The sequence below is a fragment of the Pagrus major genome, chromosome 16 (assembly GCF_040436345.1).
Source record: "Pagrus major chromosome 16, Pma_NU_1.0".
NCBI classification, from domain to species: domain Eukaryota; kingdom Metazoa; phylum Chordata; class Actinopteri; order Spariformes; family Sparidae; genus Pagrus; species Pagrus major.
Window position 1 is genome coordinate 5616644 of NC_133230.1, and position 27798 is coordinate 5644441.

Here is a 27798-nt window from a genome sequence, read left to right on the forward strand (position 1 = left end):
TGCCAACAATATGTGCACGTCTCAATCAAGAATATTGCTTTTTGTTTCTAAACTGTTCTTTTGTTTTCTTACTGCTGCTGCTTCTGTCCAACTACTGTTTGAGCAGTGCATTTTGGGTAGTCATTAGCTCAGTGACACCCTCTGGGTGGAGTGGGTGAGTGTTGGTTAGGTACCTTATGGAGTCTGATCTGGCAGACTGACAGGAGGCCCATTAGCTATTGCATTCATGACTAACCCTGGCTCGTCTTGCTGCCCACTCTGCTGCAGGCTCCCACAGTCATCCACCCAAACATGACAGCTGTGGTAGATACTGAAGCCGGGGGTTCACCTTTGCACTAGCAGGTTTCAGAAGTTGGCATGTCCTCTGGCGTACGCTTGGCTTTCAGGAGGATTAGTGCAGACAAGCTAAAAAAAAATTCCATATGGCACAATGAGGCCAACGTACCACCGCACCAGGGCCTTTGGCCCCGTGTCTGGTGGGTTCTAGTCAGGATGATTCACTAGTTAGAGTGTTAGTGCCTCTAGTCATGCATCTAATGAATATTAAAATCATGAACTTGGCAAAAGAGAGATATGACTCATTAAGGTCCTGATTTTCGGCCTCCTGCTTACCCCTTCTTGACTATTATCCAAGTAGACAGTTTGCATCTTGCAGAAAGTTTCTTAAATGTCACATAGTTATTATGTCACTGTCAGGAACCATGCCAAGCTATTCTTGGCATTTAGATTTAAGTTCAGTGAAAAGGTTGTGGATGGTGCCACGGTTTGGAGGTTAACGTATTGTCCTCTCCGTGTTTTTAAAATGTCACTTTGATTTGGAGACCATAACAACATTCGGCAGTAGCTGTGTGACGATCTCAGCAAAATAGAGAGAAATAAATAAAAAAATTGAAGTCAAACAATGATGGAAAACATCAGCTCAGTGCAGTTGGACCTGCGTCAAGTATTGTTGGCAAATAATAAGCGTTTGTTTTAATCTCCTTTGTGTAGCAGATGGATGGATCGTTCACAGGGCCAGGTCGGGGGCATGCCTTTGGAGGAAAATGTCAACAGTGCTGGAGACGGTTGCATCAGTTACATTAGTCAAAACATGAATGCAAATCAAACCAACTGACGAGGACAGACTCGAAATACTTGTCTGAATGTCTGAAATGTCTGCCTGTGGCTGTAACTGCTAGTTATTTGATATTTAGTTTTGCACGCTGTCAACAATATTTACATGCTGTTCATAATTTGGCTAATGATAACCACTTTTGTTGGAGGATTCATTGTCCCAGAAAATTGCGATGCACGATATGTCATTGTAATTTTAAGATCGTTTTATTCCACTGATGTAACGATAAGATAATAGCATTCCATCTTAATTTTTAATAGCTGTTGGATGAGCCAATAATCATGCAGCATGCTTTTTCTGCCAAGATCTAGCAGTGCTGGTGACTACGCTCAGAGACGAGCTTAGCACGTGTCTCTGCAATGTAATCTTATGTGAATACAGATTTCATAGAGTTGGTAATGAAAAAAGTATTGTTTAGGAAGCGGGATCGAAGTCAGTGTATCGGTACCAGAATCATTTTTATCTCTCACAATTCTCATTTTTACAGTGTTTTTTCTTCCTCAAATGCATCGCATGACCTGAGTTTGCAGTGATTCCTAGAAGAAGTCTTGTTTGTCCCTGATGAGCTCAGGTCTGCCTGCAGGCAGGATGCATCCATTTGTGGCTCAAATCCACCGTGCTGAATATTTATCATTCGAACGTGCTTTTAAGTTTCATTCTCATGAGCTTAAGTGTCTGAACATATTACCCAGCTGACTGTGGATCTTTTATCACTCGATCATTTGTTAAAACTTGGTTGACTTGAAGTAAAAAAAAAAAATTTAGTCTTGATGAAACGCTGAAGTAAACAAGGGAGAGGTCAGAGCCGCTGACATTTAGCTCTCAGCTCGCTGAAGTTCCTCTCTGGGGTCATCGTGGCAGAAAAATTGATTCAAAGTGCAATACATTTTACATGGATGACATGAGACAGACACAGACAGGTTCAACCATGGATGTAAAGTAAAATTTCTGGAGTAAAAGATAACTTCTTGGCTTGAATCCACATCCACAAAGATGCCATTTATAACAGATAGTATAAGGAGTTCGTACTTCAGGGTTTGAAGTTGACACTGATCTGTTTTTTTAAAGCAAATTGGTATTTAAAGGCTCAGTTGTAATTTTTTTTGAGTAATTGTGGATTGATTGGTCTTTTACGTATACATTACTGTTTGTCTTAGGTCTGTACAGTGTATAAAATGTAAAATACAGATTGCTCTGCCTGTCTGGTCTTTATATCATTCGTCAAGGTTAAGTCCACATCTGAAGCACTGCATCCATTATTCACTCAGTTTTCTCTAAACGCCTATTAGACATTATCACGTAATTGCCTCCATGGTGGCCATTAAAGTCTGTACGAGAAACGTGACTGTGTTCATCTATTATCTCATTAGCTCTGCAGAGTGACATATTTATGGCTCGTCCCCATATAAGTTTTACATACTGGATATCACGCGCGCAATGAGTTTTTATTACGCTGTAGAAAGAACTTCTTTTGTTCTTTAATGTGCTTCCTTTGTTCTGTGGGGAAGACAGAGTAACCTCCAGCACTTAAAATTAACCTCATGCATGATTTACAGTATGTAGATGCTCTCCTGCAGCAGCTCGCTGTAGATAACACCATTACTCAGTGTGCCCATAGAAAGTTTAATCAGATCATGTACACAGCTCAGTGTTATTATGATGACAAAATAAATCAATATCCACATTTAGGGTGAAGTACAGGGAAAAAAACGCATTACTGCATTCTATCTGTGAAAGACAAGCATCCTTTGCCGATGGGTGTAGACATTTTCTTTACAACAGTCAGACTAAAGCCGCTTGTCCTCTTTGTCCTTTTGGAAGTTGGAGCTGTCTCTTCTCTTGTTCTCTTTTCCATGTGATTGCACCTGGAGGCCTTGATGGAAGGGGTTTTATGTGCTTCTCCTCCAAAAAAGACACGCACGATGTTCGTGTATTTTCTGCATGTCTCATCGTTAAATCTTTGTCTGATGTACCAAAATAAAGTTGTCTTGAGAGCTTTTTTTTAAGTGATCTGCGCTATGTTGACAGTAACAATGCTTTAAAAACATCTGGCTAAAGCTAACAAGCTATCTGTGCACATCCTTGATCTACATTAGTTGTATGATAGTTTCTGAATTTGTGTTCAGTTTAGCTCAGACTGAATCCAGCACTGTATCAGAGAGTCCTAATCTTTCTGTTATCCTCCAGTGTCTTTATCCTACATTTCCCCTCCATTCAGCATTCAAATAAGAGACAATTAAAGTAGATTACACGGCTCGTTGCTGCAGACGGGCTGAGAAGAGAGAGTAAATCCACTTTTTGAACATTATTGCACCTGGACGACTTCAGTAGATCTGTGCTGACAACAAAAATCACACCGAAAGGAATGAATATAGGTTTTTAATGATTTCAGGAATTGACTCAGTTTCCAGTTTATAAGGTAAACCTACTGTAGCTAAAACTAATGCAGTCTAATACAGAAACAGTAGATCCTTAATGAAGATTAGAATGACAGGTGGACCCCACTGATATCAATCGGATGGAAAATTTATCAGAAAAGCCTGTCGAGGTAAGGCAATAGAAAATAATTAGCACTTCCACAATGACCACGCAGTTATATATTCAACACCGTGTAATACCTGTACAGCTTAATAAATACTGGAATGACTGCAAGACTGTTTTAATTTGAGCTAGAAGTACCTAATGAACCAGTTACTGATGTATTTTGCGCAGATCGTTCAAGAAAAACTAGATTTGAAGAATTTATTACTGGACCGACCTGATGGATATTTCCAGTGTTTCCAGTGCTGTGTTGTTGTGTTCAAGCAATAATTTTCCTTTTTACCCACTAGAATGACTCCTAAGTGGAAATAATGTAGAAATCCCAGTCGTTTGCCAAATATTTTCCATTTTGCGATCATCAGACCGTAACCTAATTTTGACCTGTTTACACAGATCCAGACATATTGCCAAAGGAGTGTTTGGACCATAGTGATAACTGTTCCAGTAGATGTCCTCACGCAGTTTTCAAAGAGCTTTGTGTCTGTGATTGGACTTTTATTGTGTGCATCAATGTCTGTAATTGCATTCAAACCACTGTTCTAACAAAGATGGCTCGGTTGGCCTAAATCACCTTATATGCCGAGGAGTGACTGAGACACTGAGCTCCCTTTGAGATCATTACTGCCGGTTCAACTGATAACATCACTTACACACTTTATAACCTTGATGTTAACATCTGAACAGCCAGAAATGTTACTCACCTTCAGTGTAGCTAATGATGTTATTTTCAGCTTCACTGCAAATCTGGCATCTGTGTCAGTATCGTACCTGGTTGCCAGATTTGCAAGCAGTCGTGGAATTTCACTCTGAGCTCCACAGACTGAAGTCGTGTTTGACAGCTTGCCATATCTTTGATGTGCTTTTAACTGTGATGTACCTTTCTCTGTATCCTCTCTCTGAAAACAGCACTATGTCTTAGTTTTAGTGCTAGTTTTAAGCTCACCTTTGTTTTAAGACTGATATAGCATATATTATTGTTAAAAATTGTCCTCGGCCCAGTACTAAGCTTGATATGCCTGTTTGACTTTGATCTGAGAACATAATTTAAGCCTGTTTTGCTGCAACCCTGACAGTGTGCCAGATAAACAGCTGCTCACTCATACCTGTAAAAGCTCCAGTCAGTCGTGTCAGTCTGAGCTGGAGCCGCTTGGAGTCGATTTTGGCCTTTTTTTTGTTGTGTTTTTGGCTTCTCACCCAGCTTTGGCTCAAGTGAAATCAATGATTTGCCAGCCTTCCCATACAGCCTCAGCTGCTCAAGTAAAATTAAATGGATGAATGACTGGAAGGAAATAAAATGTGCTCAGCTGGGCCCCGTGTTAATAAAAACAAGACTGCAGTAGTAACTTTTTTAATTTTCAGATTACAACAAAGGGAGGGAGGGCAGACATTGAGGTGACTTTTTGATCAGGGTGTGGTGCAGGCAACCAGACTCTTTCCTCCAAACATGCAGCTAAACAGGTGCAGTAGAATAAAATATTGAGCTGTGCGATTTCAGTCAGGTAACCCTTGTAAAGTACCAGTAGATGACATGGCTGAGATGTTTTCACCACAAAGTCCTTCAACATGGAAAATGTTTTATGGCTGATGAACACACTCCGCATACTTCTGATGGTGGTTTCTTTTTTAATAACAGTCTACCTGTTTGTACAAAGGGAACATAAAAAAGAGGATGTGAGTGTTGTGGTGATAACTGTGATAGGGAAGCTACAAAGAAAGTGCACAATGTGCATTTCTGTGAGGAATGACGGGAAGTTGTATGACAGTTATGGTATCTGCTCGGCCTGCAGGATGGACGGGGCAAATGAAAAAGTCCCCCGCGACCTTTCTGAAGTCAAAGTTGGCAGGTAACCTTCCTGTCGGGATTAATTAGTTATATGTTTACATAGTTAGACAAATAAACACATGATAAAAACATGATACAGTTGTTTCTTATGCACAGATATATTGATACTCACACCACACTTATGTTAGTTTAATGCCATCAGTATAAATATGACAATTATTGGTGTTATTTCATAATTGTGCCGCCTTCAATCTAATTAATGACATGACTGTAAATCGGTGCTGAAAAATGAAAAGTAAAATATGTCATGCAGTATGTAGACTAATTATATTTCTGTCTGGTGTATGACAGCGTATGCTTGTATGAGCAGGATCGTGCAGTCAGTGCATGGCCAATTTCAGAAGTAAACAGTGTGACTCAACCACCCGGGTCATTTAGATCTCCTCACACATAATTACGCTGCCAAATGCAGAACACAGCTGAGTCTGCATTTAATCAAGTCTACAAGCTGAGCGTTACATGCAATATTCCTATGTAATCAAAATGTGTGTATGTTTGACAATATTTTTACTTGCGACAAAACTTTCATCACTCTGCAACATTCTCTTTAAGGTTTTGCGCAGCACTGTTAGATTATTTACATTTATTTTATTCTACTTCCAACTCACCCATCCATGCAGTAGCCATTACTGACTATATGGACTAACTTCATCACTACTTAGCATTTCTCTTATACTCTCTTGGCCCATGTCTTCCTCACCCTGCCATGACCCTTATTTCACCTCTTCAGAGAAAGTGCTTTTACAAGGCCACATTGTATGAATCATCTATTTTTATTATCCACATTCAACGTCCAAATGCACAGTCGTAATTTAGACCCTCTAAGAACAGGATTTATGACATAATGCAGAATAATGCCTGTTTTCATGCATCATCAAGCAAACTCGGAGGCATCTGCCTGCAGTCTGAAGTGGTCGGCAGACTGGGTGACGATACTAAAGAAATAATGGCAAGAAGACGTTAGGCCTGAGGGAAGAGAGATAAAGACAAGTAAAGGAAAAAAAGTGGGACAGAAGAGATAAGAAAAGTAAGGGTTATGAATAAGCAGAGCCAAATACAGAGCTAGTGAGGAGGCGGCAGTTAAAGCCCGTTGTGTGATGACAACGGGCGAGGATGAGGTAGAGATTTTCAATCAAGAAACAGATCGAAGAGCCATCGAAGCCTGACATTCCTCTGAGATGGAGAGGGCCAGGTTTGGATGAGTTCTCGATGATGAGTGATGTAACCCAACAGGAACAAGATCCAACCGAATCAAGAAACTCTTGCAGTTTAAATTCATCGTATCGATTCATTTGATTTGTTTTTGTAGCCACAGTATGTTTGTGTGAATTGTACAGCCTGCTGTAGCATTTATAATGCATGAATTTAATTATTGAATTTTTTATTACTGAGTGCTTATGCTTGACTCAACACGGTTTAAGCATTCTGCATTATTAAAGTTTGTGTGATATTTTTACTATATGGCCTCCACCGATCATCTAAATGCACTTCAGGAAAAAATAGTCCAACTGTCCCTCAAAGCTCACCTATACAGAGCTCTGTAGATAAATTTCATAAGTTTTGCTGGCCTCAAGAATGAGCTTGATCGATTAAGAGATAGTTTTTGATTAGTGATTATGCATATTTAATCACCATGAAGCATCAAGTCTTTCAAAGAGTTTTCTTTTTTCAAGTGAAATACATTTTTGCAGTGAGAAATAAGATGTTGCAGCAGAATAATTATATATTGGCATTTCTAGCAGTTTACCAGTATATGGATTACAGGGGGGAATATCTGAGTCGTAAGAGATCAAGGTTTAATAGCTAGTCATCCGTCACGGAATAGATGTCAAACACCGAAAGCGAGACCTCTCTCGGATGCTGAGCTGGAAACAGGTCTTCAGGTTCATTATAGATCCTCATGCAATTCTTATGATGTCAGAGCATGCTTGGCTAGCTGCGGTTAGCATCCATTAACGGATGTAGTAGCTGCAAGGTGGATGTCCTTGGAATGGCGGAGGAGGAGACGGAACTGGGAGTTCAGACGAGGAGGCAAATTGAGTTGGGCAGGAGACATTGTCACCAGGTCTGCTGGGATGTCTGCGGTTGTCAAAAGGGGCATGTGCGATCAGCGAGCACCGTCTCCTGAACGTTCGAAGTACATCATCCGCGGTGTTAAGATGCAGCTCTCTGAGAGACGGTTCTCCCAGAGGGGAGAGCTAAATGGCAAGTCTGGCAGAGACAAGACGACAGAGAGAAGTGTTGTCAGACACATCTTAGTACGATCTCACTAATTCCCATAGAATGACGACTGTTCTGGTTGTGCCCTTAGAAAATGTAGTTGTGTAAGTGTCACTCAGTTTCTGCAGAACAACATATGTTCCTGTTGGCCTGAGATCCAGTCTGGTGTCTCTGTCTCAATAAAGTTGAAATACTGACATCAGTAAAGCCCACTCTGCATGAAAGCCATTCATGTGACACCATTGTTAACTGGAGCTGCAGCTAGGGATGTTGATTTCACTTAATTTTGCTTTCAACAGCCCCGACACCCATAAAAATTAACTAGCAGCGACGCAATCTTTGTCTGTGAGACGTCCTCAGACATGGCAGCAGGATGCTTGTTCTTAATGTAGTACAGCATTGTTGTAGTAGCACTACAACACTGAAGAGTGGCATCACATTTAACTTACATTTGGTGTTGCTGCCGTTGAGCTTTCTTTAGCACTCTTACTTTTTTACCTCAGACTGCTCTAGTGAAGCGAGACAGAAAATTACTTTCCAGCTAATTTTATGTTTTCATTTTATTGGATTATTTGACTGGAACAATACCTGTAGGCTTTGTAACATCCAAACAAAATGCAGCAGATGCAATGTATAGGACTTTTAGCCGTAGCTAATTTGCAGTCCTCATCCCTGGTTAGGCTTTTAAGGAATAAAACACACAGTACAACGCTCTATTACAGGTGTAAAGACTAACAATAAAACAGACATAGGTGAGTAGTCACTACAACAGTGAGTGTAAAAACAACGACTAAGAACAGGAACTGAAAATAAAAGTGAAAAAGGGAAGAAACAAAAAAAAAAAGAAAAATTCTGATTGTCAATAAAATGTTTTAGTCATTATTCAAGCAAAAATGTCAAACATTTGCTGATTCCAGCTTCTTAAAAGTGAGAATTTTCTTTGTAATTTATGATTGTAGATGAAAAGTATTTAGGTTTTGGACTGTTGGTTGGAAAAGAAAGATATCCCTTGACTAACCCTAACCCTATAGACTAAACGATCAAGTCATGAAATCAATGGATAACGAGAATAGTCATTCATTGCAGCTGTGTTGGTAACACTTTTACATCAGTCACTTCTCAGGTCACAGGTCTGTTCATTCTCTTCTCTTCACCCCACTAATTGTTGTGCACTGTTTTTAAAGTCAAGTCAGTGCCTCCTCTGCATGTTTTTCCCATGGACAGTTTCAAAAGAGAAATGTCCAGAGGGTATTTTCTTTCCTCATTGGACCAATTCACTTGTTGTTCACACCATGTAGAATGACCTCATTCTGGGGGCCCCATGGTCTTACATTGCATGATGGACAGCTGCCCTTGAGTCCTGCGTTGTGTCTCGCTGGAGGGATCGGTGGATGTTGTGGTCTTGTGAGGGCGAGCTGGCTCGCTGATAATACAGCCGGAGACGGTGTGAGCTGGCACTCGTGTCTCAGAGGATCGCGGCGCAGTCACACAAGGGTAATTACTCAAGCACAGGGGTGAGGGGCAGATGAAGTGATTTCAGCACCTCTGAATTACACATGGTCCAAGGAATACGAACAATCCACAGGCTGCTTCACTACGAACCCCGAACCATTCACGAGAGCCTTTTACATCTACACACGGCCTCTCTTAGGTGTGAATAGTGTTGAATTTTAGAGCGAGGTCTCTGTATTTGTTTTCAGCACCACTGAATTAAACATGCTCCAAGGAATGGGAATGATCTCCGGGCCAGCCCCCCACTACAAAAAACACACTGCCATCCAGAGGGGATGAATTTCCATGCATGTAATTTAAATGAAATTTAAAGGGGATGAGTCTCTATTTGATCTCTGCGCTGCTGAATTAAACATGCTCCAAGGAACAGGGACAATCCAAAAGCTGCTTTAAAACAAGCAGGGTGCTTTTGCAATAACAGTAATAATAGATATCTCCAAATGAGAATTGTCCAGCATTTTATAGCCAATGGCTTTTTTGGAGAGTGCATTGTGTGTTTCCTGTGTCTAAATCTGGACTCTGTGTTTTTTTTAGCTAATGTTTAAAATCCTGATTAGATTTACCATATTTAAGGTTTGCTCTTTGCCTCCCCTCTGCCCTTTTAATCTTCTTTGGAGCTTCATCGCATCGTTTTTTAATCTGGACCGCAGGCTGTTTTCTCTTAGTGTCATGAATCTGTATTGCCGCATGAAGGAAGACAACAATGTGGTTGTTTATTTGCCTTTTTGGAAACTGTCTCCATTTTAGTTTTGTGTCCCGATCCACTCACTCATCCTGGTGATCAGTGTACTTTATTTTTCGGACCCGTTTTGCGTCCACTTCTGTTCCCTCTGACCACCATTCAGACTGAGAGCCTGAGAAGTCTCTGTCAGCAGTGAAGCAGCTCTTTTGTCTCTGTCAGCAGTGAGAGATATTTGCTCAGTGACTGACAGGATGAAGCGGAGCTGTGTGTCGCAGACCTTACTAATGCAGTTCAAACAAGGCCAGGTATTGTATATGCAGTGTGTGTATTTGTGACTGACAGCATGCATGTCACAGTGTGACCCTCCTCATCAGACCCTCGTTTGAGACTTGTCAAAATCCACTTACCAGTCTGACATGAATGGTTAAGCTCCTCCACTGATCCTCTTCTTCACTGTAGGGGGCCCCGGGGCTGTCGATCTGGACTGGGCCCTCGGGTGCTCTGGAACAGCAGAAATTCACACACGCTCACATTTCACACATCTATCACATGTCACTGCTGTCACTTGAAGCTCTTTTTGCTTACAGTTCTCAGACTTGCATGAGTTTTAGACATCTCTGTAGCAGTTTAGATGGAAACATTTCAGAAAACAGTGGAGGATCTAAAAAAGATGTTATCATCAAGCTTAAAAGACGGCGGTATCTTTTTATTTTCTAAAACATCAAATATACAGCCTTCTGGCACACTGACTTTTCTCACAGTTTGATTTTAACACTATAAAAACACTATCATGCACTCCCCTACAAAACACTTATTTCCAAGTTATCTGGTGAAAGAAAATTCATTTTTTTGCATTTTTTCATAACACAGTTTATATCACAATCTTACAGTGTGAGCTTTTCCAATATCATACAGCTCTAGTTTCAGTATGTATGTTTATTCATACGCTGGAGGGACATAACAGATAAAACCAAAAAAATATACACTAGTTAGAAAAGTGTAAGCAGTACTTGTATATGTAATATATATTAAAGTGACATTGTTGATACAAGGTAGTGTTTTAATATGAATAAGTACTGTAATAACTCTACTAATTATACACATTCTCACTGTTATATTCACTTTTTCCTAAATGAGTGCAGCCTGGTTTGATTCTGCTCCAGTCAGAGGAGCAGAGCATGTGAAAGCCTTGTGATTGCAGTTTCAGTGATCTAAATGTTTAAACTTCAGCTGAATGAGTTCATGGCTTTCTGTGGTTTTGAGAAAATCACCTCAAGTAACCCATCCATCCCTCAGCAGAGGCTTGTGCCATGACAGATTTTGCCCTAGAACTGGACTTAAATTCAGAGTTTGTGTTATTGCCATTACAGATTTTCCAGTCGATGTGATGCTGCGAGGCCACAGTCGTGATCAAATGGGTTATTATTTCCACAGACACATGAACTGCGTCTCTCACACACAGAGTGATCTCCGCTGGGATCAAAGCTCAGATGAGCGCTCAGGCCGCTCCAGGTTGGGCACAGGCAAAATCAGAAGCCTTGACGGTGATAGGAGTGGAGCTGGCTGGCAGGGAGGAATGGCGTCTATCTCCCGTCTCCCCCTGCGCTCCGAGGTGACGAGCAGCTCGCCGCTGTGTAGCCAGGCGGAAAACTGCCCTTTCTGGCGCAAGCTGCCTTGGCCCTTTGGCACAGAGCGCAGAACGTAGCCGTCCACCATCTCCACCATCCATCTGCAGCTCAGCGTTATCTGCAGCCTCCCGCTGGAGATCTAACACTGGTATTGTTACCTCCTGCTGCTGCTGCTCACTGCTCTGGAGTCAGTCGTCAGCTACTAAAGATGAAGGTTAGAGGAAGTGGGGCCGTGAAAATCAAAGATGCTGAGGGTTATTTTTCCACACTTAATCTCACTGACTAATGCTACAAACAAACGAGGTCACCACCCTTGATCCTTAATACCTTGAGGATATGTGAAGATGCCTTTATGTTGACAGCAGCAATGAGCAGAGGAGGAATCACACATTTCTGCTTCTTCTGGATCTGCTGACACTTCTACTGCGAGGCTCAGTGCGAGCTGACTCTCATATTTTATAGATTATTAATGCACAGAGAATTCTTTGACATCACCTCACTTTGTTTATGTTGAGAGGGCATATTTGATTTCCACGTCAGTGTGTGCGCTTCACTGAGCTTTTCAATTCACCACAGTTACCTTCATCACTCTGGGGCACATCAGTAAGTAAGAGATGTAGAGTTACTATTTGCTGCCCCCTGCTGGTGCACAGACTGCTATACCTCCAGACTGATCAGCATTTACACCTTTGTTTGGATTACTTTACTTTTATGAAAGATGACAACAAGAGAGATGGGAGCTAGTAAACCTTGTAATTTACCATCTTGCCAGTGTTGTAATTTTTACTTTAGTCTTCTTCTATGATGCTCATGTGTATATCTGTCACATATGTATGAAGTGTGATGAACACTTAGTCCAGTTATCATTCTTTTTCTTTCATCAGGTCATTCATTCATAGATAAAGACCCATAGATGAAAGTACATTTGGGACCCTGTAGAGTTTTTAATCGGTATCAGCACTAAGGGCGGGCCAATATATCCGTATATATCCTTATCTTATCTAAAGTGTTAGCTTTTCCTGATTTTAAAGGCTGAAGTGATGTAACTGTTCTACTTGTTCTGATGCCTTTACCCACTTAGTCATTATGTCCATATTACTGATTCTTATTTATCAAAAATCTCATTTTAATATTATGTGAAATTACCAAAAGTCAACCCTACAATATTGTCGCAGTCTCAACATTTGATCATAGATATTGTGAGATTTGTCGCCGAGTCCTATAAAACATTTATAAAGTGCTTTTGAGGAGTTTTCAAAATATGGAGATATAGATCAGGTGTTGTGATATAAAAAATATATATGTTGTTATGCTTTTTCTTTCATTCAGCCAATCATTCAGTGATAAAGGCTGATGGTAAAAGTGCATTTGGGACTAAAAAAACCAAACTTTTCCAAGTTTTTTACCAGCTGTAGCAGTTTGTTACAGTGTTTTATGTACAAGTGGGTTCATGTTTGAGTTGTGCAAGCACACACGCAGGGCAATGCACATTTTTGCTTAGGTCAGTATATTTCTGTTTTTTCCTCAGTGAAGAAGAAGACTGAAAGTTATCAAACATGGACGTATGAAAGCAATCACAAATCTGTGCTGCAAATTTTGTATGAGGAAGGAAATATATTCAAGCCGTTACACAATCCAATTTTGTGAGATATGTCAACAAGAAAACTTCACAGTGGTTCAATACTTATTTTCCGCAGTATCGATACACCAGTAGTACACCTCTCTTCTCTCCGATAGCGAGTTGACACACGCACTGCTGTAATTCCCACATAGGCCTGTCTCCTCCCACTGTTCTGCTCAGAAGTAAATTAAATTAGATGCTGTTCTCACGACACAGCATGCAAGCTTTGTTATATTTATCTTTTAAAATCTAAAATTCCTACGCCCTCATTGTTGCCTCTATTTTTTTCCCCCTGTGGCATCAAACATTGTGTCAAGTATAGATATTTTCAAGTCAAGTCAACACTACTTTACATGGTAGATTCAAAGTAACAATTTATAAAAAAAACCTATAAAATAAAAAGTGCTAAGACTCAGTCAGAAGGAAGCCTCCATATCAGCAGAGGGAGACAGATCTGACCCTTTAGTCAACCTTTCTTATAAAGCTTGACACATCACTCTAACTCCACTGCAGACATAAACATGCAGGGCACACTCTCACACACTAAGAGGTGGTGGTTTATTTGAACATGTGAGTCAGCCAGTCCCTGTGGGCCGCAGCTGGAGAGAGTAGAGCGCCCCACCCTGCAGCACCAGCGTCACATGTGGTTGCAACTCCCCCAGCCAGCCTCCCCTTCACCAAAACTCCCTCTGATTTACGCCTGCCGGACACCCCTCCCCTTCTCTTCAGGATGTATTGTCCTCCAGTTGCTGCGCTGAGTTAAGTTTCAAAACTGTGTCGAGCAACTAGTGCTGGGTAGCTACTGTTGGCAGCCAGATGCCTGCTTGTGGTGAGTGTATTTTTATGTTTGCGCTGGAATGTAGTCTAATGGTTAGAGCGGCTAGTTTCCTGTAGATTAACAGAGCAAAATTTAATTCTATATAGCCTTTTAAAAGACAACTGAGTGTGTGCATCTGAGAAAAAGCTTTAACAAGTCGATGCTTGTTCATGTGGTCTTTTGAAACATCACTTATATACACTGTTTGAGACACTAGTCTTTCAGTCTGGGAGGTTTTAACATGTATTTCTCTGCTGACATCTGATTAAAACAGCTTATTTGATTGACAGATGAATGACAAGGCTCTCACAAGTACATGTGTATGATAAGTTAATGTAGGATGTATTGTTTTTAAATGAAATCTTCAAATGGGATATAAAACAAACACACTTTTCAGTCAATGCATCATCAGTCAGATGTTGTAATCTGTGTAAGACAGTTTCTTACAAACTCACAGTAGGTTTAAAAGGAGTGTGACTTAAATTTACCCTCAGGAAATGTGTTATCACAGAAGCTGTTACCTGATTCCCTGTATGCTCTTTGTAAATCGTCTCTGACTCCAAGCAAAAGTAAAGTGATACAAATTATGTGCTGGTACTTTGTGACCCAGGTCTGGTTGCCTGAAAGGTTGAGACAAGACAGAGGAACTGTAAAAACACTCATTAGACACTGCGGGCCCTGGGGGCACGTGAATCTTTTGTCTGCCTACGAGATGCTCGGAGCCTCAGAAATGCGACACCACTCTCTCCTTTTCAAGCCTCTGTGGTTGATGTCTCATGCTGCAATTTTGGCTTGGAGGCCATTAATTTGGAGACAGAGGGAAATATAAAGCACACTGGAATATTTTCCCAAACTCCCATTTTGTTTGAATTTTCAGCACGAGAATTGGACTCTTTATTTATTTGATTTGAACATTCAGGTCAGTTTGTTTTATCCGTGCGTAGGCTGTGTTTACCTACATCTGAGACGAGGATGTATACATGCTGCGTGTCTAATAAGCACTCAGGGCCATGCAATATCATGTGCCTGTGTCACAATGAGCTGTTTATGTGGATCAGTGACAGAAGAGAGGCTGCAGCCAGGCACAGTGCAGAGCTTCTCAGTCGGGCCTCAGCCTCGTTTCTCGACTGTATGAAAAGCAGCCAGATTTTCAGGCCGTTTTCCACCCGGGGGCATGTCATTTACCAAATGAATGGCCCTCTTTTCTGGACAGTTGAGCCACTCACAGTCCATCATGCCACGAGACAAGTGAGCCCACAGTATTACTTTTCACTGCAGAGGACTGTTTTCAGTTGGCACATTTGCATACCTTCAGGGTACGGCATGAGCGAAGCACAATAACAATAATAACAATGCGTGAAACAGTTTATGGACATACTGGATGGCTATTACTGATGAAGAGACACAGCTTTTATTGGTCTGTCCAGTCTTAACTCATGACTGGGCATGATGGGGAAGTATCTTACATGTTGTCGCACCCACAATATAATTATATCTTATTTGTCTTATTATCTAGTTATTTGTGTGCGTCAGGAATGACTCAAACTGTCTCATTAACTGCATGATAGAAGTCTTTCTTTGTTTACACAGCAGCAGGAAATAGTAGTGAAATAGGCAACATATATTTTCAGAATTAAATGATCTTTTTCCCAATTTAATGCGACTCACAGGATGACTAGGAAACAAATGCACATATTTGTGGTTGAATAAATATTCTACCGCCACCTTCACTGGGCCTCAAACTGCATGGATAGGACTCAATCCAAAAAAAAAAAGGTTTGCATAAGTTATTTCTTAATAATGGCTATAATAAATATGTCAATTTTAACCACATCTCACCTGAATACATGTGTGTGTGAAACTGGTCTCTTGTGGTGACAAACCCACAGATACTTACCACCTGAATGCTGCAGTCTACGTGAGCTCTGCCGAGGGGAAAAAAAACCTCACTGCTTTCATAGTGTCATTTCTAAATGCAGCAGGCGGCTGTTTACACTGAGGAGCATTTCGAAGAAGGAGTTGGTGGAGAACAAAACAGAGCTAAAAGAGGAGTGAATGCTCGTAACCTCAGGTGGACAGAAACACGTCACCGAATGAAAACTAATGTTGCTCCGTGTCTGCTTGATGTCAAAATACTGATTCTAACATGTTAGCCATAAAAACTTCATAAAGTGATGATATGATGATATATTCTCTTTACAGCTTGTTTCCTCTGCCCCAGAGTGGCCAAAAAATCAGTTAATGTAGCTTACTTTCATCACAGGTACTGTAGGAGTATAATAGCAGGTTTGATGCTATTTGAGGTCTGACTCCAGAGGTGGACAGACATTGTTTGTTGTGTGAGCGAGTTGAAATAGACATTTATGCTGATTTATTTTGGCAGAATATCTATCAAGAGCTTCAAAATAACCTGTAATTTTAATGAAATGAAATGTTTGACTGCTGCAACTGTGCTTTTGGTGTCTCCTAAACCAATGTTGGGCACTTGTGTGGGTGACACGAAAATAAAAGAAACTATCATTATAGCCGAGGTTGCTAATAGGCGGACGGTGATCCAGGTGCAGACCCAGACGAGGAAACTCACAGATCAGTTGAATACGTTGTAAATCATCTTACGTGATGCTGCTCAGCTAATCAAGTCTGATAAGTGTTGCAACTCGAGTCAGTGAGAGATACTCACACGAAGAGACCAGACAACAGACAACAGTCAGAAAAATAAGTGGGTCAGAGACATTTCTCACGCTTTGCTCACTCTCTGAATTTTAATTGAAAACTTCTGCTATATACTGTCATATAGAGGAAATGTTGAGATTGAACATACAGTATAACCTGAAAATCTCAACTTTTTGGATATGAATGAGAACACAAAATCCAGGCAGCGAAAATGTATTTCACTTTCATATAAAGGTAAATCTATGTAAGAAATAGTAAATCCAGAGGCATTGAAACTGTGGTGACTGTCTAAATAAAGCACAGAAACCTGTACACTCATCTGCAAATAACTGTTACTCCACTGAGAAGGAAACCAGCCCTGTGTGGTCCCAAAGGTCACTTTAGGTCATAAAACTCAGCAAAAAATCCCTGAAGTGATTTATCTCTTATTCGTTCCTTCTTCCCACATGGCAAAAAGGCACATAACTTCAGGTAGCACAATTGTAGGAAACTAAAAGGGGTTACGTCCAGGAGGTTTCGCTCTGTGTCAGGACTCATCTGACTGAGTGGTTCTGCTTCTTGTGATTTACGGTCGACTGAACTGTGGCCTCTTGAGTCGACTCCTGACGAGTGTATGAGAGCTGAGTGAGAGTCGTGGCTGCGTCACACGGCGCTTCCTCTGGTCAGGGGGTCGGGTCTGAAGAGGTGGAGGGGGTCGCTGGGCAGGAAGACGACAAGCTGGTGAAGACAGAGGCAATATCACAGCTGGACGTCTGCGATGCTTTTACACTCCTGGTGCTTTATCTCAGTGTTTCCTGGCTGTTTGTTTTGCTGGTGACCGTACTAAACCTTAAGACAATGGCTGTAATCATGACAGTGGTCAGTGTTTACAGTGTTTGCCTGCTGTTCGGCATCTTGCTCGACCTCTGTGGGGTGTCGTTTTCCTCTTCTGGTCTGTGGTCGAGTGCTTGAATGCCTCTTTATCTCTTTCAGGATGGCTCCGTGGGGAACCTTGATGACCTGGCTCAGGAGTACTCTCAGTATTACGGCACCTCCCTCAGCGACGTGTGTGAAAGGATGGAGGAGCTACGGAAACGCAAAGTAGTGCAAGATGCAGAGATGGTAAACAGCCTTATCAGTCTTCTTCATGTCAGTAAAAACCATGGCTCATCAAAAAATCTAATATCTCAGCGTTAAATTATTGAGGCTCTCTCTGCTGCCATAATTTACCACCATGTCTTTATCAAATACTGATGCTTTCGGTTGCCATTGTATCTGATTCACCAACCCAAAGCATCAATATCTGATGTCCTGGAGATGAGACTCAACAATCCACTATCTTACTCTGGAAAGTAACATATTATTACTTTAAAGGAATAGTTAAACTAAATAATATGCTTATTCACTTCTCGCTTCTTGGGAAAGATTAAAAGATCGACACCAGTTGAGCCTCAACTCTGAGTCGATTGATTGATGAGACCAAGGCTGCCCAAAGGGAGGCCTGCAGGCCAAAGTTGGCCCATCATTGGGTTTGATTTCTGCCAGATGTTTCTCGCAAAAGAAATGAATGAAAAGAAAATCATAAAATGAATCTCTCTTTATGCAGTTTTATTTTTTGTGGGGGCCCTCCAAGGAAAAGTTTGGGTACCCCTGGATTAGACGATTGACTGAAAAATAATTAACCAACCAACTATTTTTCACAAGCAAAAATGTCAAATATTTGCTGGTTATAGCTTCTTAAATGTTAGTATTTGTTGTTTTTCTCTTTCATTTATGACAGTAAATGAAGAGGCATTGTATTTTGGACTGTTGGTTGGGATTTTATTTACAATTTTGTGACATTTTATAACACTAACCAAATACGAATCGATTAATCAATCGATCGTTTGTTGCAGACAAAATCCACCTAGCAGCACCACTAAAACTCACAAATGAACATTTTATAGCCTAGCTAACTGTTTCCAGTCTTCATGCCAAGCTAAGCTAACCAGCTGACAGCTGTAGGTACATATTTAATGTCGGACATGAGTGTGTCCGGTGAGATTTTCTCTTCTAACTCTCAGCAAGGAAGTGAAGTTTCAGTTTCCTGACATGTTGAACTGGTCCTTTAACTTACAGGTCTATATTTCCTTCATGCTGTGTTAAGTGTCTGTGTTAAAGTAGTTTATGACTATTTGCTTTTAACCTGAGGCTACCTATAGCCCGCCTCTGGAGAACAGATGAAAACATGCCTGCAGGTTTATTGACATTGTTAAATCATGTCAAATAAAAACTCATAAAAGTCAAATATTTTCCTGTTAGTAGTAAAGTCACTGCAGAGGTAACACATAGCTGGTAACTGGTGTTATTCCACAACATGTGCTGGCCGACTCAGCAAGCTGAATATTATTTCTATTTCTGCGTTAGGATGACACTATAATTTACTCCTCCGCTTCCCCTGCCTGTGTGTTTCAGGGAAAGGTTGACTCAGCGGCCACATCACTGCAGCTCCGCTCGCAGATCCAGGTGAGTGTCCAGCTCCGAGTGTGTGAGACCCCCAAGAGGAGGCAACTTCCTGCTGTGTGCGTCAGCAGACGGGCCGATAAGGGGCCTTGGAATTGCCCTGTCATGATTATCCTGAGTAAAACCCAAGAAGAAGATTTAAAAGCATCATATGACTGTCTGTGATGCAGAGAGCTGGCCTTCACACTGTCCTGGAATGTGAGGGAATAGATCCTAAAAATGTAACTAGTGGCATATGTGGGTTTTGTTGCCACCACATAACAAGATTTTAAAAGGGCAACACATTACAAATAAGGGAATACCCTGAATTCCTCTTTTGCTACCCTTTAATCACAGTCGATTCTGTCTGTATAATATAATTTGTCTGCTCCACATTTGTCTGCTTTTCTTGAAAGGAAAATGCCATATTTTAAAATGTCGTTTCTTAAAAAATACTTTTATTTAAAGGGTTGTTATCTGAATCTGGAACAAAACTGTCACATGTTTCTCATCTCCTTCAGGAATCCCTCGGGCTCAGCAGTAACACCTCCACTCCAGAGACAGAGAGAAGGTAAAAAGAAAATCCCAATAATGACTTATTTTTTTAAAAGGACGTCGAGAATCCACAACTTGAGGCGTCAGAGAGGTCCAGCATTCTTGACTCGGGAGGTGCTGGGGTGAACAATAAGTAGGACAAGGACATACGTGGTTGAAGGGGCAATAATAAGCACACGGAAACACTATAATAGATAAAAGTCATGAAAGTGGCTGGAACAGTTATTTTGTCCAGATGGTGTGTGGTGTCGTGGCTTTCCAGACACATTATCATTTATTAGTTAGATCACTGTTGGAAGCTGACCTGTGATTCCTCCTCATGTATTATCTCTTTGTGCCTCTCGTGCTTTTCCTCTGCTTCCTGCTGCCGTCCAGTCGCATTTATGAGGCATTTCTGTGTCACCTCTAAACTTCCTTCCTTCCTTCCTTCTGTTGTTTCCTTTGAGAGATTGAGGACATTAGTCATATTCGCTCTGTCATGTGATGAAGGAGTCGGGCGATGACTAATGATAACGCAGCATATTGATTTGATTAGGCCTGATAAAGAGTCATAATAACTCTCAAAAATGAGCAATATCCACATTTTTAAGGATTTTGATATAATAACAAACAGGCCTGTATTATTCAGAACCTGGATAGGAACAGCTCAGACAAATATCCTTCAATAAGATGGGATTCACAGGAAACTTACACTGCCCCCTAGTGGGAAATGCACCTGATAAGTTTGATGACTTGCACCATTATTTGTCAATCGATATCTTAAAAGTGTTAATTAATCTTTTTCTTTCTTTTCTGTATATTTTTGCACACATTTCCAATTTTCAATATTTCTTTTTCAGAAGTTTTCTTGCTCTTATCACAGTTCACGTGGCACCGACCTTCGAGATTGTTACTGTTAACAGCTACACAAACTTCATTGTTATTATTTTCATGCCAGAATATTTCAAATATTTATTGTCTCCCACATTCTTCAATCAAAGAGGGGAAACGGTGCTGATGTCTCACTCCTGAGTCGAGTTTGAACATCATGGTCTACTCCTGGCCTCATGAACTGTGTGAAGGTGTATTAAAATGAATTGTTCTTTCATAATAACCAATACAGACATGTTTTACACTCATACAGATGATATTTAAGGCAGTGTTCAAGATTTTATTATGGTCTAAATATATTCGGTGTATCCTTTGGAGCAGGGCTGCAGAACGTGGGGCCCGCAGGCCAAAGCTGGCCACCATATGGTCCAAATTTGTTCCAAGCAGAAAAATACAGCATTAAAAATCATTTAAAATGCTCTTTCAAATCAGTTGTATTTATATATCCCAAAATCACGATCACATTACCTCAGTTGGCTTTACAATCTGTACAGCGAGCGACATCCCCGTCCTTAGTCCCTCGATTCCAGTGAGGAAAAACTTGCCATATTGAGAAAAAAAATAAAAAGATAGAAGAAACCTCAGGAGGAGCCACAGAGGAGGGATCCCTCTCCCAGGACAGACATGAGTAGGATTCCTAATTATTAATTATTTTTCAAAATCTGAGCACAGCTGGCAGAAAGACACCTTGCACACCCAGTCAGTCAATTAAGGGAACTTGGGATCCTTGTCCCACTTTGCATTTTGACAACACAGTACAGCAGGTGCTTGCTTTGGGCCCATAGCCTTCCATTAATGTTCAGTTTTAGGCCATCTAAGGGAAAAGGTTTGGGCACTCCTGCTATAGAGACACCGAAAACCAGAGTACTGACATTTTATTTGTGGATTAATGTAAAAAAAAATATCTAAATATGAACAAAAATGTATATATTTGATTACAGGTAACAGTTTTTGTTACTTCTATCACTTCAGCAGTGGAAGATATGACAACTAATATCTCATTTAGAAAACAAAAAGTACAGATCTGATCTGTTTGCTCACTCATACAGTGCATTGACCCAACACCAGCAACAAGTGTCAACTGAGGGGAGAGACTGTGAAGAGAGAGAGAGAGAGAGAGAGAGGGAGGGAGAGAGAGAGAGAGACAGATATAGACAACAAACAGCCCAGAGAGATGAAGAGTGAGAGACAGACGGAGAGAGAGAAAGAGAGGGAGGGTGAAAGTGTGCAGGGAATGCAGAGGCCACGTTTGCGCTGCTGCTGCTGCAAAACCCTGACTGGACATGAAAAAGACTCTATTGTTCCTGCCATGGCCGTAGAGCACTGACCTCTGTTCATCAGCCAACAGCAGCCAGTCTTTTTCATCTGTTTTGACTACTTTGATTTCCCCTTCACTATGATGCTAGTGTCATGATGGACAGAGCACTTCTGTGATTCTTTTTTTTTTTTTTTTTTTTGTAAATCTGACGCAAGTCGAGAGGATAGAAAGATATGTTCAGGGAGATGGTGGGATAGGAGGGAAAATGAAGAAAATAACTTTGGACAACAGGTACCGGTCTGTTTCTGCATGGCTGTGATTCCTCGGTTGAACTCTTCAGGTGAAGTTAATATTTTGTTCTGGTTTTTAGGTTTCCTGTGCACAAATCTAGTTCTGATGATGGATCAGGAGGTGAGTTGAACATTTTATATGACTCTTATTTACATGCATCATATACTTGAGGCTTAATTGTAGAGTGCAATCAGATTGATATCAAAATGTCTCAGCTGTTTTTACACTAAACTAAGAAAAGCTCATTTAAAAATGTTTTTGTGTGTATTGCTAGTTGAAGGTCATATTTCTTCTTTGACATGCAGAGTGAACATAATGATTGTATTATGAGAATATCTTATTTTGAGTAACTAATTTGGGTTTTTTGGGGCGTCTTTTGCTTATAAAATGGATATGTTTATTTTTGTGGTGATGCTGTTTTTCCTGCACTAACTCAAACTAAATCATTGTACCATGAAGGAAAATGGGACGGAAAGAGAAAAAGCAAGTCTATTTGGCAGAGTTTTCGAAAGTCGCAGAAAGGAGTGACGCGTCAGATTTCAAAAGGTACGTTCAGAGAATAGCACAAAGTGATTTGACATTCAGTATGTGTCTTGATAAAATTCGGTTTTGTTCGGTCCGATCAGCTGATATCTCTACTTTTCTACCTGACAGGTGATGATGTTGGTTTTGTGGCCAGTGAAATCACCATGAGTGATGAAGAGCGTATCCAGCTGATGATGATGGTGAAGGAGAATATGATCTCTATAGAGGAAGCCCTGGCACGGGTATGATGTCCCAGTGTTCATTCAAAAAACACATTATTCTTTAATATTATATGGGTGGTTTCTCCAAACAAGAAGCCCTTTCTGAATTCTGAATCATTTGCAAAAAGGTTTTATTGAGTTGTAGCAAAATCTGTGTGTAAATCTGAAAATAGTTGATCTATTGTGAGCTGTTAACAGCATTTTCTGATAATATTCTGATGTGGGCTCATATTCAGAGCATGTTGTCGTCTGAATAATGCAGCTTTCATGATTCCCTTTATGTGTGCCAGCAGCTCAAGGATACATAACAGGTCAGTTGGTGGGTTAATGTACTAACAGGTTCCTCTTTTGTTGCAGCTGAAAGAGTTTGAGGTACAAAACAGACAGACGTGCAGGTCCGATCCCACCGAGTGGACCGAGCCCTCCAGTCCCAGCCCGAATGAGTTGTTCAACTGCAACGTAAGTGTCTAAGCGCCCGGTCTGACGGCATCTTAGTTGCTTTTTTAATGCTGAATCACAACTCCAGGCGGTGCGCTGTGCACGAAGGCCTCCGATCCACCAGTGCCAAGGCTGCTGAGCTGTTGACAGCGCCCCTCTCTTTCCCTCTGCCCTGTCCCACCGATGAACCGGGGCCCCTCTAAAGCCCTGCAGCTCAGGGCCTTCTCCCAACTGCAGGCCACTGGGCGGACTTCTATTCATCGCTGTCAAAGCGCTAACCCCCTATTGTGCTGTAGTGAGCGGGTGGATTCAGCACAGGGCCCTGTTATGCAGGCCACAGCTCTTTTATGCATGGGTGGGGTGATTAGGGGGCTCAGGTTCAGGCCACATTTTTCAGATTCGTCTGGATGGCCTGACTATTTCTCTTTGCTGTGTGTGTTTGTGTGTTGTTCTCCTCTCACTTTCTCTTTCTGTGTGAGTGTGTGATGTTTGCAGGTCCATTGCCCTGTCCCCCGCTGTTTCTTTTTTAATTATTTATAAGTATAAACCACCTCTATCTCGTTGCATGTCTGTCGTGTATTTAAAACTGCTAATGTGCTTTCATTTTGTCTTCTGATGCTTATTCTGGGGTGTACACGTACCGCTCATGTTTTGTCCACCAGATGAAACCTCAAACTGTGACCTTGAGTCTTCAAATGTACCGCTGACTTTTTTACTAACCATATTTCATATGATGGTTTAGGTGATTTCCAAGAAGCTCAGCTTCGTGTTTTTCCCACATATAAAAAACTTTTGTCTAGTCTGCCGTGACACACAGCTTGTGGGACAGCTGTTTGCACGGCCCCAGGTTCATCACTGTGGTTTCCTACCACATATTTATATTAAGCTACAAGTAGTTTCTACAGAAGGCTCAGTACTGTAGCATGAACACAGACCACGTACCTTTTTATTTTCATTTTCAAGTTACAAGAAGTGGAAAACAATTTTATGAACTCTTGTGCTATATCTGAGTATAAAGACATCAAAAGTGTCGGTATCATGTAATATCCTGTCATATCTCAACTTAATAATAATCTATTTCCAACTGACTCATAGTGTTAGTTCACCATAGCTGCAAAGCTCCTGTAATAAGACAAAAGTTTTTTTAGAGATAAAATTCTCTCTGGTCTCTCCCATCAGCCCTGCGACCTGTCAGACACTGAACAAGAGGAATCTGTGACATTCAGGAGACTCCATAAACTTGTCAACTCGACCCGGAAGGTGAAGAAGAAGCTGATCAGAATCGACGAGTCTAAGAGGCCCGGAGCTGATGGTACTTAATCCTATAACAGACTGTATCTTATAATGTGGCAGCCATCGAAACTCTTGCTGCTACTTGATTTAAAAAAAGAAAGTGTGAAAGAAGTTTCAGAAGAAGTCCATAAATATGTCGCTCTACATGCAGCCGTGATGTACAAACACGCAGGTGTTTACAGGCAGGACATAGTGCGTAATGGTGCACCTGGGACAACACACACATTCAGCATGAATGTGACGCAGAGTCTAGACAAAATATCAGTAGTTGTGCTAGACGTAATTACTGTTTGACTAAGTATATTTACTTTAATAACAGTATTTACCTCGTGATTTCACTAGTTGTGTAGTCTGCATGAATATATGTTTTGAAGAATACTGTTTTTCCAACATGTTTTTCTGTTTGACAATTAGAAAGCCAAAACATGAAAGTTATCAGTGATGGGACAGTAGATTGTTCTCCTCTGAAACAGATGTGGGACACTTCAATCCAACATAAAAAAAGTCCTAAGATCATTTTTACTACAAAAAAATTGTAAACAAGATGATTTGATTTCCTCCCTCCATTCCCCTGTTTTTCCCCTCCAGATAACCTGAACACAGATGGCCTTCCCTGTGGAGACGCCAGCAGCTCCCTGTACTCCGGTGTGCAGAAGAAGCCTGCTGTTTGCCCTGTGGACTCCCTGGCTTCAGCTCTACGGGAACAGCTCACCTACGACAGGGACTCTGACAGCCTGACCACCTCCCCCTCCTCCAGCAGCCTGGACACCTGCAGCAGCCAGAAGATCTTCCAGGCCTTCGGCAAGTCTGGTGGGAGCCCCGTTCATCAAGAGACAAGTGTAGCAGGGGAGGCCAGGGAGGCATGTGAAGGCAGCGGCTCCAGCTTTTCTGAAATGGACGGTTGCAACGAGGAACCCAAAATCGCTCGCTCAGTGACCGACGGAGAGCTCCGACACCGGATCCTCAACCCGCTCAGCCACCACGGGGTGAGTGTAGGAAGTTGTCGTGTCGGTTGCATCCTTCGACCTCTTTAAGCAAAACCAATCATTTCAAGTAGCGTTCTGCAGCTTGAGATTTAGAGAACTGTAACACCCACAATCCAGCTCACGGATGGCCACGCACAGGAAGTTGTGTATGTCAGTGATGTCCAGTCTCACACTGACACACACTGATACACGCCTTAACAAGAGCGACAACATATCTTCCATTGAGAAAATCCTACAGTGCCGGGTTTTTTTTTTGTTTTTCTTTCAATTAAATGAACTCTCCACTTCTGATATAACAGTCGCTTCTCTTGCTGCAGTAGTTGTCACACCTAAACCATGCCTGTGCCTGCCAGTAGCTCCTCATAGGACGCTGGTTGGGTCAACTGTGTTTGGCCACATGCACGTAGTTTGAAACCTGGCACGATGAATTTGCAACATCACACAAATATATCACAGGATGTGATCTTTGCAAGCTAGGGTCCTTCCTGCACAGACTCTAAAAAAGATTTCTGTTTTTACAAATGTCCTAATTTTGTCACATGAATCATTTGGTGGTTCTTAGGAATTGTTTTGTGTTTGTGTGGTGACCTTCACTCCAGGAACTTACTGTATATGATGCATGTTGCAGCTTAAACATAATCACATATCCTCAACAAACCAGCAGCTGTAGCAGGTGCTCAAGGCACAGTTACTCCAGTGGTGGCTGGGTGCTCTAAAGACTCACTGTATTCAGTTCACCTTCGTCTCTGCATCTCCGCTTATGAAGGTTTTTTTATTTTTATTTTTTGTTTTTCCGCAGAGAGCTTGTAGCTTTGGAGGATTTGACCTGACCAACCGCTCACTGCACGCGGTCATCTCTGACAATGATAACACTGTATGTAACAGTCATTCCTCCTCAATTTCCATTGTCTGAATCAGAAGTTTGTTTATTTATCTGCCTTTGTTCTGCTTCTTGTGTATGTGAATTAGAATAAAGACGGCGACGGTCTGCAAGATCCCGTCAAGTCTCCACCGACATCTCGTATTTCCCTCGGCAAAAAAGTCAAGTCAGTGAGAGAAACGATGAGAAAACACATATCCAAGAGATACCACTGTTCTCTCTCTGAACAGGTATGTACCATAGACTGTTCCTAAAGGTAATGTTTGGAAGTCTGTGAGGAAAAAGGTTATATTTTGTTTTTCTTCTCTGTGTCCTAGTCAAGCCCAGACCGCATATCCAGCTGCCCTCACTCACCTCAGACGGACTCAGACTCTTTGGAGAAACCCAAACTGAAGCCTGGAGGGTCTGTGGAAAGCCTGAGGAGCTCCCTCAGCGGACAAAGTTCCATGAGTAAGTCTGCGTGTTTACAGTGTGCCAGATCTGGGTGTACTTGCAAATAACTCTCGTGTTTGTTTTAACTTGGCCTTGAACTCCAGATGTGTGCTGTTTATCAGAAAGGTGTTTCAAGGACGCCTTTGAGATAGTCTAAACTTTCTGGTCTCTGTGTATTTGTCCGTGTGGGACCCCAGTTAGACTCAAAGACGTATTAAAGATATTTTTCACATACTAACACACCCGTGCAGTCTTGTGCTCTGGAAGTGGCTCATGTGTCTCTCCGTGATTTACGAAGGTGGTCAGACAGTGGGAACCACTGACTCCTCCAACAGCAACAGAGAGAGCGTGAAGTCTGAGGACGGGGAAGAGGATGAGCTGCCTTACCGCGGACCCTTCTGCGGACGCGCTCTTGTTCATACTGACTTCACCCCCAGTCCCTACGACACGGACTCCCTCAAACTGAAGGTATGACCGTGTTGTCAGTCCAGTAAATCACACAAGACGTTGAGATGAGCTGATATCTCTTTGAGCTCCTCTCATCCTGCGTTGCAGAGTGGAGACGTCATCGACATCATCAGCAAGCCTCCGATGGGTACATGGATGGGGATGCTGAACGGCAAAGTCGGCACCTTCAAGTTCATTTATGTGGACGTCCTGAACGAGGAGCAGGTGAAGCCCAAGAAGACGCGCCGGAGGAGGAAGGCCCGACAACCCAAACCCACGTCTGTAGAGGAGCTGCTTGATCGCATCAACCTCAAAGTAATAAACTCAACACGTCATCACCATCTGTCCTGAAAACAAAACCAGTTCTGGGATTGTCACTGTATGGATTTCTAAAATGTATGAGCTTTAGATAAAAAGAATACCAGTGGGTGAAAGTACATTTTAGTCCCGTACTTTGACTCAAGTATGACTGTTAGGTACTTTTTACAACA

At 41.5% G+C, this 27798-nt stretch overlaps 1 protein-coding gene across 2 annotated transcripts in view; it reads left to right on the forward strand.

Annotated features, from left to right (window-relative positions):
* sash1b (SAM and SH3 domain containing 1b) overlaps positions 1–27798 on the forward strand; it is a 53246-nt gene that overhangs the window by 20352 nt on the left and 5096 nt on the right. For both annotated transcript variants that reach the window (XM_073482964.1, XM_073482965.1), the window contains exons 2-15: positions 17624–17752; positions 19085–19135; positions 19633–19682; positions 22165–22205; positions 22545–22631; positions 22740–22852; positions 23189–23290; positions 24449–24581; positions 25151–25548; positions 26348–26422; positions 26518–26658; positions 26746–26878; positions 27159–27328; positions 27416–27622. In XM_073482964.1, the coding sequence (XP_073339065.1) occupies positions 17624–17752; positions 19085–19135; positions 19633–19682; positions 22165–22205; positions 22545–22631; positions 22740–22852; positions 23189–23290; positions 24449–24581; positions 25151–25548; positions 26348–26422; positions 26518–26658; positions 26746–26878; positions 27159–27328; positions 27416–27622 (1830 nt within the window). The remainder of the gene's footprint in view (positions 1–17623; positions 17753–19084; positions 19136–19632; positions 19683–22164; positions 22206–22544; positions 22632–22739; positions 22853–23188; positions 23291–24448; positions 24582–25150; positions 25549–26347; positions 26423–26517; positions 26659–26745; positions 26879–27158; positions 27329–27415; positions 27623–27798) is intronic.